Source organism: Myodes glareolus, chromosome 6 (assembly GCF_982192425.1).
Source record: "Myodes glareolus chromosome 6, mMyoGla1.1, whole genome shotgun sequence".
In the NCBI taxonomy this organism is placed as follows: domain Eukaryota; kingdom Metazoa; phylum Chordata; class Mammalia; order Rodentia; family Cricetidae; genus Myodes; species Myodes glareolus.
In genome coordinates, this window is record NC_142031.1 from 95,008,195 (window position 1) to 95,030,149 (window position 21,955).

The window sequence follows — 21,955 nt, forward strand, 5'->3', positions numbered from 1 at the left end:
AAAAGTTGACTTTAGAAATTGGCTGGTTCACATTTGCTTATTTTAGGTATGTAATATCAAATGAGATTCTACTTTCCAGTGCATACCAGCAACATGGCTATCGCAAGCTCTCCCTCCAGGCCGCCTTCATTTGATCAAGAGGTATGTCTTAGCTTACTCATGCAGATCCCCCATGTGAAGGTATGACCTTGAGTCAGGCCGGCACAGCTCCCGCCTTTATAGAAGTTACCTTACTCAGAGAAATAAGTAAAGAAATCTCACAGGCTTTAGGGGATGTTGGAAATTAAAAGATCTCCGAAGAAGCATGTAGTACTGATTCTTCCACGAGGGGGTATGTTGGAGAAATGTCATTTGAACCCAGATCCGAACGATGAACAGATAATGGGAGATGGGAACAGGCCCAAGTAAGAGGAAATAGCACAGTCAGAGACCGGATACATGATTTCATCTCTGAAAGGATATGTAATGTTCTTTGAGGAGAAGTGCATTCAGTAAGTACTCTGTCAACATCTCTCTTTTAAAAATTTATCATTATTATTTTATGTGTATGGATGTTTTGTTTGCACGTATGTCTGTGCACCATGTAGATGCCTGGTGCCCTCAGAGGCCAGAAGTGGGTGTCAAATATATATAGTTACAAATGGTTGTGAACCACCATGTGGGTGCTGGAATTGAGCCCATGTCTTGCATTAAAGCAGCCAATGCATTTAACTAGTCCCTAGTTAATATCTCTTAAACAATGATTTAAAAAACCAAGAAAATGATATTTATTGAGCTTATCAAAATAGTAGTCAAACATCCATCCTGTAAGGGTCGTGTTCTATGTGTCAGACTGGAAAATCAATATGGTTCAGGCACACATATCGGTCCCTTCAGAATGACCAGTAAGCAAGCAGGGGCTTTGGAACTCTGTGGAGTCAGCAGCTGATATTCCAGTATGAAACAGGCAAACAGCACATACTAAGCACTTGCAGTAGACCAAACTTTATGCCCAGCGGAGATTAGCTACCGCGGAAGGAGCAAGCGGCAGCCAGCAAGTGACCAGGGGTGTGACCAACCACAAGCAGCCTAATGTCACGGGCACAGGAACACTGAGGCAGTGTGGAGCTAGGAAAGTAAGACTCACATCAAGGCCTGTGAGTCAAAACGTAAACAAACTCCACTATTAATTTACTGGTACTGGGGACTGGGTGTACACAGTTCTCTTATATTTTAGGTACGTGCTCCACTGCTAAACTATATTTCTTTGTTAAATTTTGAGTTAATAATAATTTCTTTGTTAAACATGTTCTTGTTGTTATCGAAGCTGGCTTTCGATAACATTTACTTGAGATCCTCGGGCTTCATCCTCCAGAACACCTGGGAAGACAGGCCTTCGCTACCGGCCCGTCTACATCCGTCCAAGGTAGTTTCATAGGATGGTCGTAGCTGTATTGTTGGACAGCTATACTTCCGTGTAATCCCTTAACAGTGATGTGTGGCTTTTGATTCGGCATTGTTCACGTGCATTTGTGAAAATGACATGGCTGCTTCCTGAATATTCTTCTGTAATTAGGGATTAATTAACTTTCCATAACGAATACCAGAAAATCAGTTACAGTTCAAGCTTCTGAACAGGCTTTGCCATCCAGGTCGGATCTGGATGGTAAAAGAACTAGTGCTTGCCTGGCAAATTGCCAGAGCAAGTAAGTCACTGCCTTTGCCTTAAAGGGCACCGGCCTTGTGGCAAACACAGTACTTCTCTCTATTCAGAAGAATAAAGAAAAAGTCGCATACTGTGTTGTTGGCAGAGGCCACTCTTTCATTTCCAGGCTGCCCAGACCCAAAATAATCCCACAGAAACTGTATTAGTAAGACACTGCTTGCCCTATTAGTTCACACTTATTGGCTAACTCTTACCTCTTAAATTAACCCATTTCTTTTTTTTTAAAAAAAAGATTTATTTATTTATTATGTATACAGTGTTCTGTCTGTCTGTCTGCTTGCACGCCAGAAGAGGGCGCCAGTTCTCATTACAAGATGGCTGTGAGTCACCATGTGGTTGCTGGGAATTGAACTCAGGACCTCTGGAAGAGCAGTCAGTGCTCTTAACCTCCAAACCATTTCTCCAGCCCCAAATTAACCCATTTCTATACATCTGTGTATCACCACATGGTTGTGGCCTACTGGTAAGGTTCTGTCCAGTGTCTGGTGTCTGTCTCCTCTGGCAGCTACATGGCTTCTCTCTGACTCTGCCTACTGCCTCTATATATGTTTCCCAGTCTGGCTATGTTCTGCTCTGCTTATAGGCCCAAAGCAGCTTCTTTATTAACCAGTGGTATTCACAGCATAACTGAGGGGAAGCCCACATCAATGTGTGAAGCTGGAGATTCTGTAACTTCCCCCTCCCCCCTTCCCTATAAAACTGCTTTAACAGAAAGCGTGTTTTATAACAAGTTTGCACAAATCACAGCTGATCATGAAATATGAGCTCTCCTCTATGAGTCTGTGTTGGACTACACTCTGGGACATGTTATGGCATGGGAGCTTTCCCGGCCCTGTCTGTCCCATAGCAGTTGCACAGTCGGGAGCATTATTGTGCTGGTGTTATTCCCGGAAACGGAAGCTTGTGCCAGTACTTTCCTTCAACGTGTTGTTTAATGAGGTGCGTGTCAAAGACAGGCAAGCTGTACCCCATGGAAGACTTCACTACTTGGGGACAGGAGACTACACAGATTCACACTCGGCTAGGTTTAAACAGCTGTCCTTTAAAATGGCCCCAAATAACTCACACTTCTCTCTTGATGTCCCCGTCCCCTTCAGAGGCCAAAGCACATACAATTTTCACAATCTCAAATCCTATGACAAAAAAAATCAAACCAAGTTTCCTGCTTGAATTTGCCTCTTTTTGATGATGTTCAGTTCTGTTGGAAAAGATAAATGGAACACGATGAGGGGAGGAAACAGAATGAAAACCGAAAACTCACCCACACACCCTTGCCCATCCTGTGGGGCCTGAAAGCCCTGATAACAGAGGCAGCGGAAAGAGCCAGCCGTGTTGTCACAGAACCCATGGCTGTCACACACAGTGTTGTTTACACATTCATCAATATCTGCAAAAGAGACATGGGACGTCAGACAGGAAATAAAACAGACCGACAAACGCCAGGCATGGAGTGGATAAGGAAAGGCACTCTGTTATATCATGATTAACAGGAGAATCATGTCCACACAAAAAGAACTTTAAAAACATCAAACATGTTAATAAAATGTTTTGATGGAAATGGGTTAGTAGCTAAACTACTGGAGTCTATGAGAAAACTTTGACTTGTCCTCGGGAAATATTTTTTCGCTGAAATGACTGCCACAATTAGCCACGGTCAGTATTTCCTAGACGTTTTCGAGTCTTTATTTCCAGAGACAGCTTTATTTTCCTACAGGGGAAAGTGCTGTCGCCTCTAGGAACTTCTTTCTTTTTGGATGCTATATCATCATTATGCAAAATAATGGGCCTCCTGCTAACAATGCACATCATGCTCTTTGTTCATATCCGCCCTTCCACAGCCCTTTCTCAAGTACCCTTGTCTATCTCCAAACAGTTATTTTTCTACTTAAAAATATATAGATTCTGCCTATGAGAGAAAATATGCGGCATTTTTCTTTCTGAGCCCGGCTTATCTTAGGTAACATGACAATCTCCAGCTCCACCTATTTATGAAAATGATTTTTTATGGCTGAACAAAACTCTATTGTGTATATACACCATATTTTCTACCATTCATTTGCTGATGGACATCTAGGCTGGTTGCATGACTTGGCCATTGTGATTTGTGCTGCAATAAACATGGATGTCCAAATACGTCATGTGTTGACTTAGGACCCTTTGGGCATACAAGGAGTCATTATATTTGGGTCATATAGTTCTGTTTTTGAGAAACCTTCACATGGATCTCCACAGCAGCTGGGCTAGCTTATATTCTCACTGGCAGTGTAGAAAGAATCTTCATCCTTCATCCTTTGTAGCTTTCCTGTTATACGGTATTAGTTTTCTTGACCGTGCATGGCCTTTCTGACTTGGGAACACGGAATCTCAATACAGGTTTTGAAAAGATGCTTCTTTACTTTTATGTGTATGGAAGTTTCTGCCCGTATGTGTGTGTGTGTACTATGTGGATACAGTGTCTATGAAGGCTGGAAGACAACATCCAGTTCCCTGAACTTGTGAGCCACCATGTGGGTACCGGGAATCAAACTTGGATCTTCTCAAAGAGCAGCCTCTGCTCTTAACAACTAAGCAATTTCTCCAGCCCCCTTAGTGCAGATTTCATGGTCACTTTGGGGGGGAGACAGTAAATGCTAACGATAGCTCTAATTGTGGAGTTGTAGGAGGGAGAAAACAGTGGTTTACATAGCCCTGTAGAGAGCCATGACTGAGGGGGAATCTGATGAGCCAGCCTGCCCTGTTACTCATGGGAAAAACTATGTGTCACTAGGTTGCAGCTACTCAAGATCCCAAATGCCAATTATCCCACAGGATTATCTACATCACAATAATGAACGTGTTCCTATAAATGTCATCTTTACAACAGACTTCTAGCTGGAGACCCTCTTTAACTTTTAGGGACCATCTCCTCGGTGCTTCCCTACCCACTTCTCATTAGTTACCATGGAGACCCTCTTTATCTTTTAGGGACCATCTCCTCGGTGCTTCCCTACCCACTTTTCATTAGTTACCATGCACACTTTCAGCTACCAAGCTTTCTGCTCTCCTACCTCAGAACACAACAGTCCCCCAAATACAGGGTTTTGGAGAAACAATTAAGAAATATACCTGAAAAAGAATTTATTTTCTTGGTACATCAGCAGATCAGGTACAAATAACAAAGAAAATGTGAGAAGTTAAGCACCACACACCAGGATTTAGTTTTGGAGGAGCTGACATTAGTAAGATTGACCACTTCTGTTCTAAAGCTCACAAAATTAAGTTGTAAGATGCGTGATAAAAGAAAAAGATTTACCCAACAAATTTTCTTATTTCCTTTTCAAATTGTCAAACACTGATATTATCAAGAATAAAGTCAGACTATTTCATATTTTGATTGAAACATGTAAGCTATTAAATCAAAGTTTCCTTACTTTTCCTCAATTCTATGAAAGCCATCCCTTGTACTTTCAAAGCTGGGTCCTTCCCATCCCGACTGGTCTGCACTCACCCTGGTCCACCTCTGCATCCTTCTCCAGCATCTTCAATTACTCTTCTCCCTGCTCCTCCCTTCACTGCCTTTGGAGTGTTAACATAGTTTAGAAGAGCTTTCTCTTGGTCTCACCTCCATCTGCTACTTTTCTCTGGCATTAATGCAAAATGCCTTGTTAGAGTTGTCTACACTCCCTGCCTTGTTTCCTGCTGCAGCCACTTGTCTGCATATGTGAGCGATTGGTTTCCAAACCCAAGGATGCCCACTATATAAACTATATAAACTAGCATTGTATTTGCAAATAACCTACACATATCCACACATCCGCCCATATACTTAAAATTATTTTTTTTAGATTTATTTACTTTTATGTGCATGGATATTTTGCCTACATGGATGTATGTGCACCACAAGTGGGCCTGGTGGCCATAGATGTCAGAAGAAGGTGTTAGTTCGCCCTGGAAATTGAGTTACCAGTGGTTATGAGTCACCACAAAGATGTTGGGAATCAAACCCAGATCATTTATAGAGTGGTTGAGTTCTCTCAACCACTGTGCCATCTCTCTACTCCACCCAACCCCCATATTTTTAAGACCTCCTTTGTGTTGCAACACATTCCTGGACCTCATAAAGATCAGCTAGGTATCTACCAATGAGCTACCATCCCCACCCCATCCCACAGACTCCCTGTGACGCCCAATGTATTGTCCATTCTATACAAACAGTTGTTGTACTGTATTGTTTAAGGACTAAAAACAAGAGGATGGTCTGAATGTGCTCAGCTCAGATGGGACTTTTTCAAGTATTTTCAAGTATTTTTCAAGTATCTACTGTTAGCTGGACTTGAGAGCACAGAACTCAAGGACACATTTTACCAGTGTACAGAAATAATGGCAAAGGTATGCACAACACTATCAGTGTGTTCCAACAATTGCTATGAAGATTAAACAAGCATCCACAAAGCACTGACCTGAGAGCATAAGATGCTAGAAGGACCCAGGACCCGATGCATGTCAACCATTATCATTATCACGCTTCCTCCCCAGGGACCTACAATCTCCTGAACTTTGTCCATCTGAAACACAGATGCTGCAAAGAGGCACCCCTTATACCCGAAGCTCAGGTCAGCCCCCATTGCCCTCTAAGTCTGGGGAACACCCACACCTTGAACACTCTAGTTCAACATTATTCTTTTTCTATCTTCCATGGCTTGTAGGTGGATGTCTACCAGAGCTCAGAATTCCTGGGATCTACTGCATGCTAGGTTTCCCCGTCTACCCTCCTAGACACTAAGCTCCAATGACCAGAGTCCTTGGGGGTCAAAGGTTTCATCTTCAACCACAATCCTTCCCCCAAGTACACTTCTTATTCTTATCTATTTTTACTCAATTTTCTGCCATAATCTTGACCAAGCTTACAGTTGAATTTAAAAAGAGAACTTAAAGCCTCTTCCTGATAATGGGTGAGCATTTTCTCTCATTTCTATTCTTCCTTTCCATCTGAACTTGCATAGAAAGCCCAGTACAAAGATCTCACACCTAAATCTTGGCATCTACTGCAGCACATGGGTTAGACTGATCTGAACTCCCCACACAGCTGAGATTACAGCTGGGTTACTGATGGCAACCTTGAGGAAGTATTCTTTCCTGACACTGACTCACTTAACACTGGCCACCGCTAACTCTGGACTTCCTGAAGTGGGCATCTGTCAAAGAGATTATGTTGTTCTTCGCACCGCAGGCTTTTGGGGGTTGTAAGTTCAGCAAGTCTCTGGTTACCATTTACATGCTGATGGATTCTCAGTCTCTCTCAGTGCTTGAGTTCCGTCCTGTTGAAACATTTATCTAAGACCAAATAGACACGCCAGTGACAAATGAACTTGCTATCACTGCCCTCCTCACAACAGCTCCGTGTCTCCTCTGCACCCTTCATCAACAATTCCACCCAGACACTCATGCCAGAAATCTTAATGTTATCCCTCCCCTTCTGAAACTCCCTTTGCAGCCCTACTCTATCTCTTATCCTTCTGGATACTCCTTACACTCCAGTTGGCTTCCCCTTCTCCAGTCCTGCCCCTCCCTCTAACCCGGCAGCTCTCAACCTTCCTAACGCTGCCATCCTTGAATACAGTTTCTCATGTCGTGGTGACCCCGAGCCATAAAACTATTTCATTGCTGCTCCGTGTCTATAAGACTGCTACTGTTTTGAAATCATAATGTAATTTTTTTTTTGAGGTAGAAGTTTGCCAAAGGGGTTGTGACCCAAAGGTTGAGAACCACTGTAATCCACACTCTGCCTAACTGCTGCTGTCTGTGTGCTCTTTGTAAAATGCAAGCCCATCCATGCCCTTCTACTGCTCAAAATGTTCACCCTCTCTCCTTGACTGGAGCACAAGGCTTCCGTCATCTGGCTCCCGGCTACATGTGTGCTTGCAGTTCTCAGACAGCCTTTTCAACTGAACTCCAGCCCCGTGCGTGAACTAGAATAAAGTCTCACTTAGCTTGAAATCATATAAACTCCTTGCTTGACTGACTCTTCCACTCCTACATTTGCTCAGGAACTCATGCTGACCCTTCCGGAGTTAGCCTAAGGGGCACCTCCGTCATGGCACCTCCCTCAAGTACTGCAGAGAAGGGCATCAAGCCGCTTCCCCCTTTTCTACGCCTGTATTAGGCCTGAAGGGGTGGGGGACCTTCAGCACACCCTCACCAGCCACTGACTTCCCTACTAAATTGAGAGGGAAATAGGGAATTTGGCTACTTGAAATCTATTGGCTTCTCAGTCCAGATTCTTAAAATTAGACATCTTGCTTTCCTTCTTATTAATGTCATGCAATTTCATCCGATGATAGTCTCTTATTACTGTTCACCAGCACAGGAACTGAATAACTGGCCTGAAGGTGAACAAGCCCCCAGCTGACTATGAATTACTGGGCGTCTTGCAGACTCAGTTTACTGTAACAATGATTCACCAAGCAAGTTTAGATGAGTAATAGTTTGGACTGGAATGAATAGGGAAAAGGAATGTGAAGTGCCTGCTGGAGACTAGCTGTTCAACAATTAATATTTTATAAAAATGATATAATGCAACTCTGCAGTTTCTTGTTTTCAACAGTGAGGTGAGGTAATAGCTTAACTGAAGGACAGCACTGGTTTCACTCCTGAGAAGGGCCAGGCAAAGCTCTCCCACTGAGCTAGATCCCCAGTCCTTTGTTTCAATTCTTTAATGGCCTACAAAAAAATTTTCTCACATTCTTTGATGATGTGAGGTTTCAGGTCTACTTCCCATTATCTGTCTGGATAGGTGAACATCATTCTGTTTTTGCCAGGGTTGAATTTGGAACTCGAAACTAATTTTTGAGTCATCAAAATATCATATTTTCTTTGCTTAATGTCAAAATTTCTGTAGCAATTTTCCTTACGGGTCTGGTAAGGGCCATGCTAGGAATTATCACTAGTAATACTACCCCAAAGCTATAAATCTACTGGAGTTGATTGTCTAGTAATTGCCCAGCCATTGATACACACATATTAAGCATATTATCATAAAAGAACTACTAATTCCTCAGACAGCACTGCTCTTCTTAATTTTTACTGGGAAAGTACAGGTATGTTGCAAAAGGAGCGGCAGGCTGCGTTCCCACCTATCTAAGCTGCTGTCCTATCGAAAGCCAAGGCTAAAAGGGGAAATGATGTAGGAGGATCATCTGTCTATGTGTTACTCTCATTGGTTAATAAAGAAACTGCTTGGCCTGATAGGTCAGAACATAGGTGGGTGGAGTAGACAGAACAGAATGCTGGGACAAAGAATGAGGCAGACGCCATGGAGCCAGCTGCCAGGTCAGACATGCTGAATCTTTCCCGGTAAGCCACCACCTCGTGGTGCTACACAGATTATTAGAAATGGGTTAATCAAGATGTGAGAATTAGCCAATAAGAGGCTAGAACTAATGGGCCATGCAGTGTTTAAAAGAATACAGTTTCCCTGTAATTATTTTGGGTGCAAACTAGCCAAAGAGCCGGGATCCCGGCAGGAACGTAGCCCGCTGCTCCTTTTGCAACAATTGGCGCAGCTCCTTCTACACAGGTAAATATTGATGTGTCAATGTAAATGAAGTTAAGAAACAATACCACCTACAATGCCACTGAACTGACTCCCCCCTGCCAAAAGACACCTCTAAATATTAGAATGGTCAATGGAACACAGTGCAGGAAACCTAAAGCTTCCATCAGCTGGTGTTGGAAGTTGCAACTGTGTCAATGGTTGTCGAGTCCACACTTCTAAGGTCTCCACAGTTGGCCTGTTTTGCATGTCTATAAGCTTTTCAGTTGATATATTTTCTGCCTAAAGTTCTTTTTTTTTTGTTTTTTTTTGTTTTTTTTTTCTGCCTAAAGTTCTTTAAAATCTATGTGGTAAAACAGAACTGCAACTTTCCTTTCATTCCTGAATAGAGGTTAATAAAAGTCACCTAGTCTCCCTCTTCTAGCTTTGGTAAAGTGAACAGTAAAATTAGGAGAAAAAAAAAGCATGAAGGATTCAACATGACTTTCTGAAAGAGAATGGGCCAGGAAGCTTATATGCCGATCAAAAAATTAAAACTCTCTTCAAAGAACTTGACAATGAAATTCATAACAATCATGAATGGTCCCACTAGGGGCCACAGGGGCCACATTCAGAAAAACTTGTGTGTGTGACAAGAAAGGTGCATTTATGTTTATTTCATTGGGAAAGTGATTTGGTTTTTTTTTTTTCAGACAAATTCTTCAGATTTGCTTTGTTCTCATTATGAAGAAGAAAGCTGTTTACTCAGGCTCTTAACATCTGTGCTTTGTAGATTTTTTTTCCTTTCTACTTCCAAGGGAGACATCTCCACCTACTAGGGAAAAGTCGCAGAAATGAGCCACCCTTCTGCCTCTAGGATACTCTAGGGAGGGCGATGGTAGGAATGGGAGTTTGTATGTGGTCATTTACAAACTCACCATAGTGGCTGCAATGTTTGGAATGAAGACCCTTCATGCTATCAGGGCGTTATTGCATGAATCACATTGTTTGTCCTGACTTAGAGGAGATTTCAGCTTTATCTAGCTTGGCCTCCTCATTTTAAGAGTCAGAAAACTGAGGCATGGAAAGAGAAGTGATTTCTGTCAAGTGACAAAAACAGTAAGTGGTAGAGATGCAAAAGACTGGTCCTTGTTGAGCATCGCCTTCTAAATCCATCCTGAAGGCTCTGTTCAGCATGCGGCCTTGTCTCTTACAGGGATGCTTATAAAATGGGACACCTGTGCAAGGAGAGCACCACACTCTGAGGCTAACAAAAGTGTAAGAGAGCAGGTTCACTGCCAAGATGCACATCAGGCCGCATTGTCTGCCACTCACTGGTGTCGCTTGCTGACTTGCAGTTTAGAAGAACCTCCTGTCCTTAAACAGGTCTTACCACAAGAAGTAACATCATACTGAAACCTAGAAACCAGGGCACCGTAGGTTCCGAAGATGTTTATTGAAGAGACTCCTGGAAAAACACATACCAGGCTCCGGTGGTGTGCTGGTCTCAGAAAGACCCAAGCTGATAGCTAGAATGGATGTCCTTCCATCTTTTCATCAGAAGGAAATGACCTATTATTTCAGCTCAGATCTTCCTGATCATCTGCAATTGATATATTTGGGGCCAGGATTTTAAGGAAACAGTCATGTAAATGGGTCTTGTGCTAGAAGCGACATAGGGCTTCTGTGCAGGAGAATCTCAGGCCTCATACTCTTTCTTGAAAGGAGTAGAGGTTGACCAGAAGACAGGAAACCCCAGCCAAGAAGTGGAACTGAAAGATGTTAGCAGAATTTCTGCCCAAAGGAATTTTAAAATGGCATGGCTGCTGGCCCAAGGGAGATTAAGGTATTTCTCAGAGCACAGGGAAAAGCCAGCAGTGAGCAGGAGATGAGCAGAGTCCTGAAAAATAAAATAAAATTTAGCCAATAGGAAATTAAAAACTGGATTTGGAGAGCACCCAGACAATACAATAGGATATTGTAGAACCTTTCTAAAAAGGTCCACTGAGGTCTGGCAATGTCCACGGGTCTGGAGAATATGGTCCTTATGTGTTATGGATAATAATTTAGTTCTGGGAAATGGGCGAGCCAGAAAAACAGCAAAACCAATGTCTTTGTATAGTCTGACTTCCATGCCAATAGAAGAACCAGAGAGAAGGACAGGAGAAAAAAAATGTGGGGGAATTGATGGTCACAAATCTATTTGAAGTAGCCTAAGACATGCTATAAGAAATGACAGAGGCCAGAATTTCTAGAAAACAAGGCTGGTCAATGAGAGGCCTTCCTTTAACCACTCTCTTCCCCCACCTTAGGAAACACAAACCTCAGAGATTTACTCAAGTGGTTACTTTAAAATACCAGGACTAGACTCCTGCTTGATTTCTGAAAGCAGCTTTTGGGTCCAGAGAAACTGAGCCAAACTCAACTCTGATATTTGTCAGTCATGGCAGACTACACCAATTCCTTACAGTTACAGACATCGAAAACCAACCTCACAGTCTCAAATAGAATCCTGATTATCTAATCCAGTGGTTCTCAGCCTTCCTAATGCTGTGACCCTTTGATACAGTTCCTTACATTGTGCTGTCCCCCAAGCATAAAATCACGTTCACTGCTACTTCATAACTATAATTTGGCTACTAGTATGAATTGTAATGTAAATGTCTGTGTTTTCCTGCTGGTCTTAGGCGAGCTCTATAAAAGGGGGTTGCATCCCACAGATTGAGAACCTTTGATCTAACCTGAAAAGGAGGAAGGGGACTCTCTCTTGCCATATCTAATACCACGTCCTCCTGGTTTTATCTCTTGCTTCTATCTCCATTCTCTTCTCTGGGCTCCAGTCTTTACTGAGGTTTCACCGTCTCACAGCCGGCTGACTACAATGGCCTCCTAACTTGGTTTTGTGCTTTTAGACCCTCAGGAGGAACACGGATTTATTACTCATCATAATGAAATGATTAAACTTCGAGAACTATTCAGCCAAGTAAGTTTCTGCTTAAACATTGTTCTGGTTTGAATATGTGTCTCCCACCAAAGACGTGTGTATCAAACTCTTCACCCCAACCCATGGTGCTGCTTAGGAGGGTCTAGTAATTTAAGAAGACAAGATTACCTAGAGAAAATGAGTCACAAGGAATGGTCCTTGGAAGTCTTTTGCCTAGGCCTACTTCTGGTTTCTTTCTGCTTTCTGTCTACCACAATATAAAAATCTCTTCTACCCCATGCTCCTGACCCCATTTTCCTAGGACCAACAAAAGGGCAACTGTATTATATTCTCTTGGTGATGTAACAAAATATCTGACATTACTGTTTCAAAGGCAGTAAAATTATTTTTTTTTATTTTTAACTAATTATTTTTTAAAAACAATCTTTTCTTATTTTACATACTAATCCCAGTTCCTACTCCCTCTCCTCCTCCCACTCCAACTCCATCCACTCTTCAGAGAGGGTAAGGTCACAGCCACATGGAAGAGTATGACCACATGACCACAGAGACCATGCAGGACACAGCTCAAATGACAGCCAGCACCCTACTTACTGCGTTTCCACACAATATACATGTAGCATGAAAATTAATAAGCTGATGCATATAATAAAATTAATGTTTGTAAACAGCACTGTTGAATAAAGGAAGCTACTGATGAGTAGATATTATGTAACTCCATTGACAGGTTGTTGAAAGTTAGGCAAAATAAACTACAATCAGAGAGTAAGAATGACTACTAGTTATGTGGGACTCGGGGGAATGGAGGTCCATGATCATTTAAAATCACTGGGGGGTTTGGAGAAGGGTTTGCAGGACAGTTCCTAAGTATGCTGAACCTGTAAAAGCTAAGTTGTGCCTTTACAAAAAAACATGCTTTTAAAACTATCCTTTTAAAAATTTTTACTGGTGTATGTGAGTCTGTGAGAGTATATGCCATGCACATGCAGGTACCCACAGAGGCCAAAGGGGGGCATCAGATCTCCTGAAGCTGGAATGACAGGCATTGGTGAGCTGCCTGACGTGGGTGTTGGGAACTGAACTTGGGTTCTTGGAAACAGTAGAAGGCATTCTTAACAGACAGGCCATCTCTCAAGTCCCAATTCTATACTTTTAAGTATGAATTTAAAATAGGCTTTATAAAAAGCTAATTTATATTGCTACAGTTGCAGGCTAGAGACACTGGATTTCAAAGGGTCCTTCATTTCCCCACTTCCCAGGAGTACAGTTTTGGGGCATATACACTGTATTCGACCATGGAGTACAGTATTGGGGCACATACACTGTATTCGCCAATGGAGTACAGTATTGGGGCACACACACTGTATTTGACCATAAAGGGATTCTACCACAGTAGCCTTCGTCATTTCTTCCTGCTCACTGTAATCCATTTCTAAGCCTTTTTTTAAACTGCAAAATAGAGGCGAGCTATTTTTTGCTTATTTAAAACAATGCAACCCAGGAGAAGACTACATATGTGAGACACTATATCTTAGCGCTTGAACTGTATTTTAGTAAGACCTGCTGCAAGTCATGGGGAAGCATATGAGTCTTCTGGCAACTGTGTCTAGTTCTTATAAAAAGTGATGAAGCAATATCATGAAAGGGTTTTACCAGTGTCTTAGTGAATATAGTTACATACTCAGAACAGAAAGAAGCTGTAATACCATAGGATGTGGGAGTTAGACACACTGACTGCCTAAGACTGTGGTGCCATAGGAAGTAGGGTTGGACACATTAATTGTCCAAGGCTGTGCATGCTTCTAGGTGATTCATTCAGAGATGCTGAAGCTGAGTCAGCACCAGCTTCTCTGGGAGTTGCCTGATAGGCCCCAGAATGGCTTCCAATCCTGGGCCCTTCCCTACTCTGCATACCTTTTCAGACATTCAAAAGTAAACATTGCTAGAAAATGTTCATTTGTACAGAGGTAAAATATAAGATGAATGAGGTTTTTAACTTTGTGGGTTTTTTAAAATACCCCAAGGAGCTCTAAATTTTAAGTGTTTAAATATTCCCCCAATTTTCATCCCCAGGTAGACTAAAGACAAAGAAAATAAGATAAATAGCAGAAGGTTCTTTCTATGTCACTCAAAGACGGTCAGGAATGGACAGTCTCATGAATGAAGTCTTACAAGGCTCACTTAAAAAAAGAAAAATCTAAAAAGCACACATCACGTCAGGATTACATTTCAAACCAAACTGACAAGCTCATTCCATGAATGACCAAGAGAGTGGAGGAAGTTGTCTGACCCTAATGGTTTTCCTCATTGAGGGAGCCTGCAGAGCTCAAGCTTTGTTTCTGGAAAAGTCGTTTGCGTCATTAAATAGCTTGGAACGCATGCTCTTTGTGCTTGGCAAGGACTTCCTGCCGGAGACCAGAGCAGTGTTAGGGGGCACAGCCGAGGGAAACATGGCTTGGTCAGCTATCCGTTTCCAACAAAACCTCGATATTTCACATAGAGATTCAAAACTGAGTATCTGGGACAATGAAGAAAAAATGAAGGTCACAAAAATTAAGAATGGTTCTCATGAAACAAGCCATGTTTTTGTTTTTATCTAATTAGAGACAGCCTCTGGCTTTTCTGGAACTTGTGGTGATCCTCCTGCCTCAGCCTCCAGAGTGTTGGGATTACAGGTATGTCAACTCTCCCTTCAACTGATTTTCTTCTCAGAAAAGCAAAACAAACAAACCAAAAGACTCTCAGAGAGTGCACTGCCTATATTTCTTCAGAGAAATAAGAAAGTATATTTCTGCATGTGAAGCACATTTGCCATTTTCTTCCTATTTCTTTGCACCAAGGCTAAGATGCTAAGATGCTAGCATATGAAACTAGAAAAGTGATGGAAAGGGGGGAAAGTCTATTAGAATTGTTATGGGAAAGAAATGTTTCTAAAATCTAAAAGAACAACACAAGAAGCCTTCGATATAAGACCGCTTTTCTACCCTGAAGGTGCTCATGAAGGACAACTATGGAAAATGGAGTACATGGGTCCCACTGTAAATTACATCCGTGCTGCTCAGGGAAAGTTCTCTCCAGGATGCCAGGAAACCCTGTGCTTCAGCTGTACGCAACCGGATAGGTTTCTTTCTCCGCATCTCTCAAGAGACAAAACACACGGAATATGCATGTGTGCTTTTATGCTGTGATAAGTTTTATAAATAAATACAGTATTGCTTTGTCTTAACCCTCCTATTAGTAAATAAATAAATACAGTATTGCTTTGTCTTAACCCTCCTATTAGTAACACATTTACATCACCCATGCATTAATCTCATAGCTCTACACTTTGACACTAGCTTGCTTTGAGACCATAAAGGTCTTATTCTAAATTCCAAGCCACACTACACATTGTGTTTTGCTACACTACTTCTTAGGCTACGCGGCCATTGTGGACTGGGAGAAAGCCCTTAGCATAGGCCAAACATATCAAACCCCAGATTCATCTTTTTGACACATAGGCCCCAGAGGCAACATAAAATCAGCCAAAGAATTTTCTTTTTTTCCCCCACTATTCTAATTTTTCTCTTTCTATATTCCAATCGAAAGCCAAGAAAGATCAATTATGAAACCACAGAAAATAGACAGTGTACCTCTAGAAATACTAGGCCCAGTGCTTCAGGCAAGAAAGCATCAGTGCTGGCCAGAACTTCCATAACAATTAAGACACCGAAACAATTTGAAATGTCCAGCTTTTGGTGGGTGAATGAAAAAGTTGAGTTGACTGTGTGACATTCTTAGGGAAACACGGAAGGTGACGAACTAAGGAAAATCATAGAAAAATTAATTACTACGCTATCTTATGCATGACTTTAATTTTGGATTTAAAAATAGAGCTAGTAAGTCATCAACACATAGACCTAGACCTGGAGCTACCAAATAATTTCACCCACAACAATATAATCTGTGTGATGTATGGTCTGTAAGTACTGATAACGCAAAGTGAACATGTTTTAAACATCCCTACTTCTAGGTAACAAAGGAAACAAGCAACAGCAACTAAAGTGCCCGTGTAAGACATGCTAAGACAGTAATAACAACGCAGTCCCGGAAAGCTCTGGGGGCCAGATTCTAGTCTGCGTTGATGGTGCCAACACGTAACCCATCTCACATGGGTCACAGGGGAAATGAGGTAGTGCTGCTTTAATGACTTACCCCGTCCACACAGCGGAGAAGGAGCTGGAGGTCCGGGTTCCATACTCAGATCCCACAACTCCACTGTCAACTGCTCTGCCTGACCATTACTTGGGACATGCTTCACAAGATAAAGGAGACTTGGCAAGCATGCACACCATGCATGGCTCAGGGTAACCTTGTTCCAAAGGTTTCCTAATGGGGCATGGAGTAAGGACAACACTCCCCCCACCATGCATTCACCAGGTACCTATTATGCCCTAAGTAATCCCAGTGGCATCCAAAGGGCAGAGAGGGCAAAACTGAAAATGGCCCCTGCCTCCCTGGCCTGAGAGTCTTGCAATGGCTGTGATGGTAACAACACTGCAACCGGAATTCGCGTTCGCTAAGGGGTGAGAAAGTCTCAGGAAATGGTCGAAAGTGCTCTGGGAGTGTGCAGCGGTTGGATAAAGACCCCGGAAGGAGAGCTGAGGACCTCTACACTCTTTATTAACATAATAAATGTCCTCATTGTTGCATCTAAAAGCATATCAATCAATATCTAACCCACCCACAGGCTTGTTGTAGAGGTCAAATGGGAAGAAAGGCCAGAGGACTTGAAGCAGTGCCTGCTCAGTGAGAACTCCCCGCAGGGCAGCTCACATTGTGAACGTTGTTGTTTTTTTTACCAGCCATCATGGGTCCATTCCCCACCCACTTGCATGGGGAGTCCAAGATGGCTGCCTGAGTAACCGCTTCTAACGTGACATGTGGAGCAGTGCAGTTTAGATCTGAAGTGTGAAAATAGGGAAACACCTTGTAAGAGCTTCCAATGACCTACAACGACCTCTCAAAGTAGATTATACCAAAAGAATGGTCAAAATGTGTAGCTCAGGCCAGGTACCAAGGGCGTGTGAGGCCATCCATACAAGGTATGCATTGTCTGCTCCCATTTGCTGACTTTGCTTTTTGATAATCTCTTGTCCATTATTGGGTTGCAAGCAAAGAGTGGATCATTTTGCCTACCTCTGGGCTTGTAAAGACCAATAGATGGTAAAGGGGCTGACAGAGATTTCCTGAAACTTCTGCTTTTATTAGGAGTTTCTTTATTCAATGTCAATACCAATCAAGTATCACATGGGAAAATCTGGATCCCAGGCCTGAAGGCAGTTTATTCCATCAAAATTCCCTCAGCTTTCTCTCTAATGACTTAAAATCCATTTTCATTCGCTTGCCAAATCGTGTTCACAGGCAGAGTGAATACTAACAGTAGCCCTCACAAACGAAACCCATGTCCTTTACTTGGAATAATGTCTGAGCTTTTCCCCTTTTCTTCTACATGTGGTAGACAATATATGCCCTTGTTAAATCCCCCCTCTTTTTTTTTTTCATCCAGTAAAGGTAAGAAACACTCTAATTGTTTTTCCTTAGTAGACCTTTCGGTTTCAGACCTGCGAATGACTAAGAAAATAAACCCAAAATTCTTCCGCCCAAGCAGCAGGATGTAATCTATTTTGGGTCGGGGTACTTTAACATCATTCTTGGCTAGATTGCTTTCAGAAATATTTCTCTTTAATGATGGATATGAAGTTCAATCTTCGGTCCACAAAACTACTGATGCCTTGGTGATCTGTGGGCAATGGGTTTGTACTTTCATGCTATACTGGGCATAGCGAATGGACCTCAAGGTCAAACACACAGCAAACTTGCTTCCAGCTCATTATTTTCTGGAGTGGAGTTGCCCAATGATGACAAAATTAGCCACAAGTCCGAAGTCACCTTGTGTCATTCACATGGCTACCACTACTATTAACAAGCTTCCAGAAGCCAGCTGTCTATGATAGATGAACTACATCTTCTTTTTCTGAATGAATATGTGAGCAAGGAATGACCTGAAGTCAGCACCCAAGAAGGGTCTTTATAGGGTCTCTAACAGTAGGACTTAATTTTGTGGAGGCTGAGGAGAAAATTCCAGACCTCTGAGTTCCAGCTAGATGTTATAAGAGGTCCCCGCTCTGTCTTGCAGATCTCAGTTCTCAATCAGTATCACAATTGTTGTGAAGACTGGGACACGTCATTCATCACACATTCAGTCCCAAGTCTAACAAGTGACAATAACGTGTCGTCATTATCGGTGGGGGTGGGAGCACAGCAGTAGAATGTAGAATTAAAACAAAAGCCTTTCATCTTTTCTTTCCAATAGGAAAAAAATGTAGTGCCAGACATGCATTCGATTATGAAAGCAGAACTTGCTTCCAAGAGTAATTATAGATTCCCAGTGAGGTTGTATCCCTGCTCCCCTCTTACTGCCCCCAGCCTTCCATACTCCCAATACATCAGAGGGGCGCACTGGCTGTCACCATAGAGCCTGCACTGAGATCCCTCAGCCAGAGCTCACACTTTACATGGGGCTTACCCTCATGTTGTGTTGATTTGGTTTTTATTCTTCACGCTGGGGATAGGGCAGAGGCCTTCTGCTCGTCACTTTGAACCTTTGGCTATTTGCTGAAGGTTCTCTGTCACTCAGGAGTCAGAGAACAGTTTAAACTAAGAGGCATTTAATGTGGACCTTTTATTCAAACACAAAGTAAGGTTTTTTTCATTTACCTAGTTACAGAAGCAGAAGAGTCAATTCTGCCACCCTCATTAGTGTCACACCAGCTTCCTTTCTTGCTCTAGATCTCGTGGTTCCCTAAACCCAACTCTATGTATTCCTTTTATTCACAGGCTTTATCATATCCTAACGTCACATATCATTTACCGATATCACATATCATATATTATTAGTTTATTGTCTCAGAGAAATGGAGGTCTGTTTAGGGTGGTGGTCAGTGAAGTTGCTCCGGTACTTAGGATTGTCATTTGCCTATAGTAGGCATTCATTGTTCTAGGAAGATAGCCCTGTTGTAGAAAGGTTACTTAGAGTGTGTGCGGCCCTAAGTTTCCATCTTAGCGATGAAATAGATAAAAAACAAACACATTGTTTCCTGAATGGATGAATGAAAATGCTTCTGGACCATGGGACTTTAGGAAGGGTTTGTTGCACATGGCAACAGAAGAGAGAAGAAGAGGCCCAGATAGCATGACTGACCAGTAGAGGAAAACGATGAAGAAAGGATCCCTACATTCTGTAAATCACCAGTGTTTTGTTATTTTGTTGACTCCTTTGGATTCTTGTGAAACCAGTGTGGCCATTCTATCATGTGAGTCAGCTTCAAAGACATGTGATGTTCCAAGCACCACTGAATTACAACACAAATTCTCACTCAGCCTTGACACGAGATGGTTATGAAGCCAGAGGCAGAGTGATAGAGACAAGGAATGAGCAAGGCTTCTGTCCAGGCATCCAGGGGAGTCCAATGGCTCTCAGTGTTTCTGCCTCCTTTTCAGGCACAGGCAACCTGCTAATGATGATGAAGCCATTCCCTGAGCTGGCTAGTGAGCGCCATGACAAAATATCATTGGTGTAAATTAAAAATATTAAAGAGCAAAAGAACTGGGAATTTTAAAGTAAATGGATAGAGCAAAATGGGTTATAAGAGGGTGATGTAAGGGAAATAAGGAAATTCACCGCCATTTTACCCACAACACAAGAGCTCTGGTTACACAGCTAAAAGAATGGAGCAGAAGAAGACAAGCTGTAACCAAGAGACAGCACGGAAGGATAAGATGGCATCCATCTAACGCGCCCTGTTAACCCGTGATTTCCTAACATCCAACTCTGGGATTAACAGTGTATATGCACACGTACACACACATAATGTTATGTATACAATGCTATATGTATATCACATTATATAGAGCACGCTACACCATGTAGTTATTTATCTATCCACAAAACACAATTATGTCATGTGATTCAAATATAAACGAACAATGCATCCTACGGAATATGTCCCTACTCAATCTTGATCTCCCCCTCCTGCGATATAGGCTCTGTATGGGCAAGAACTATCCTGTACAGTGGCTTCAAAGCACCGTCTGTCACCATGCAGGCATCCAATAAAACTTCAGTGAATGAATGACTAATAACTAATTATTCAGCCATCTTGTTCCCCATCTCCACTTAAGCTTTGAATGACACTCGACCTTCTGCTCCCAGATACTACACACAGGTAAGGGAGATGAAGGCCTGGCGCTGTCATCTTACCACAGAGGTGGCCAAGCTGCTTCAAGCCACTTAAGACTGAAGATCTGCCTCTTGATTTAGCCATTATGTTGGACACTGGCAACTGTCCAAGATCTGAGGGAACCGGGGAAGGGTCCCGTGTATTCTTTTGGCTATGCTAAGCCCACTTCATTGTGCTCCTCCTATCTTGTCTACCCTGGTTGAAGCAAGTATGTCGCTGCCAGCAGTGACATGGCTTCAGCTGCTTAATCAGAGGCTCAGAAGGAAGTTGGTGAATGGACGTGGACCAAGGGTGCCAACCACTTCTCAGCATTAATACAAACACTATGCACACTAGCTCCATTGCCAAACCCTGATCACATGAGCTGGCTTTGTCCTACGCCACAGCCAAGGGTTGAATGAGGACAAAACTATTGCCATAAGTTTCAGACTTAATCCAACAAAAGAAAACTTGGACCAATTTAGTGTATTGGATTAATCCCTAAAAACAAAATCTTTATGGAACTTATTCAAGAAGGAAAATAACATGTTTAATAATCAGTTGTACTACCATACATCAGTGTAATATTCTAAAATTACCCTTTATTACTTGTAAAATGTCCAGACTGGGGAATATGGAGGTATGGACCAAGTATCAAAGAGAGCTGTCTACAAACACAGCGATTTACAAAGCATTAGACATTTTCTAAAAAACACATTTTAAAAATCAGGCCCTTGCCAAGTAAATGACCAACCAAATTAGAGTTGCAACCAAATTAGAGCGATTATGTAACTCCCAATTTTCAGAAATCAGTGTTTAAAAAAGGTACAGGATGAAAGGAAATTTAGTACATCTAACAGACAAATGCACACGAATCTGCTAGCCCTCGCTCTATTTGTCTGGAGCAACAGCTTCGAGGCAGGGAGCATCTGAGACGATCCATCCTTTTCAGAACCTCATGGTACACCACCAGCTGTAGCAGCTTGTACCACATCCCAGGGAAGGAAGACGTAACTGCCCATGATTTAGAGTGGAGGGGAAAAAGTAAGCCTGCATCTTTCTGGAGATGTGGGGTTCTGCGAATTTGCCCTGTCAGTGTGAGGCAAGGCAGCACCCACCTCAGCTGGGGGAAGAAGCATGAGCTCACGCAGTGTCTTCTCAAAAGGCTACAGTCGCGGGGCCCCAGACATAAACTTAACATAAAACATGAAGCACCAAAGCCCGAGCTCCTTGTAAATCTCCCGTCACCCACGTTACAATGCCGCCTTCCTCTGTTTCCCTGCTTGGGATATTTCCAAACCCTGTGCTCCGTTCGCTCCAGCTCCAGCCTGCACTATCTTTCTCCCGTCGCAGCCAAATCTGGTCTCCATGTTTTGTCTGCTCAGCAGGAGAACAATTTCAACAATCTCCGTTTTATAAGATCAGTTTATACCTCCCAATATAATAATTGGTTTCAGCTGAACCTGGATGCCGGTCCTCGGCTGGGTTCCACTGCCGTACTAGTAAGAAAGCAGACTCTTCCTGCAACAGTATTC

General features: G+C 42.5%; 1 protein-coding gene across 10 annotated transcripts in view; it reads right to left on the reverse strand.

Moving 5' to 3' along the window:
* Window positions 1-21,955, reverse strand: part of Ltbp1 (latent transforming growth factor beta binding protein 1) — a 386,955-nt gene that overhangs the window by 41,228 nt on the left and 323,772 nt on the right. For 4 of the 10 annotated variants that reach the window (XM_048416147.3, XM_048416146.3, XM_048416143.3 and 1 more), the window contains one exon: window positions 2,967-3,092. The exons of the other annotated variants lie outside the window; for them this stretch is intronic. In XM_048416147.3, the coding sequence (XP_048272104.2) occupies window positions 2,967-3,092 (126 nt within the window). The remainder of the gene's footprint in view (window positions 1-2,966; window positions 3,093-21,955) is intronic. 10 annotated transcript variants of the gene reach the window in all.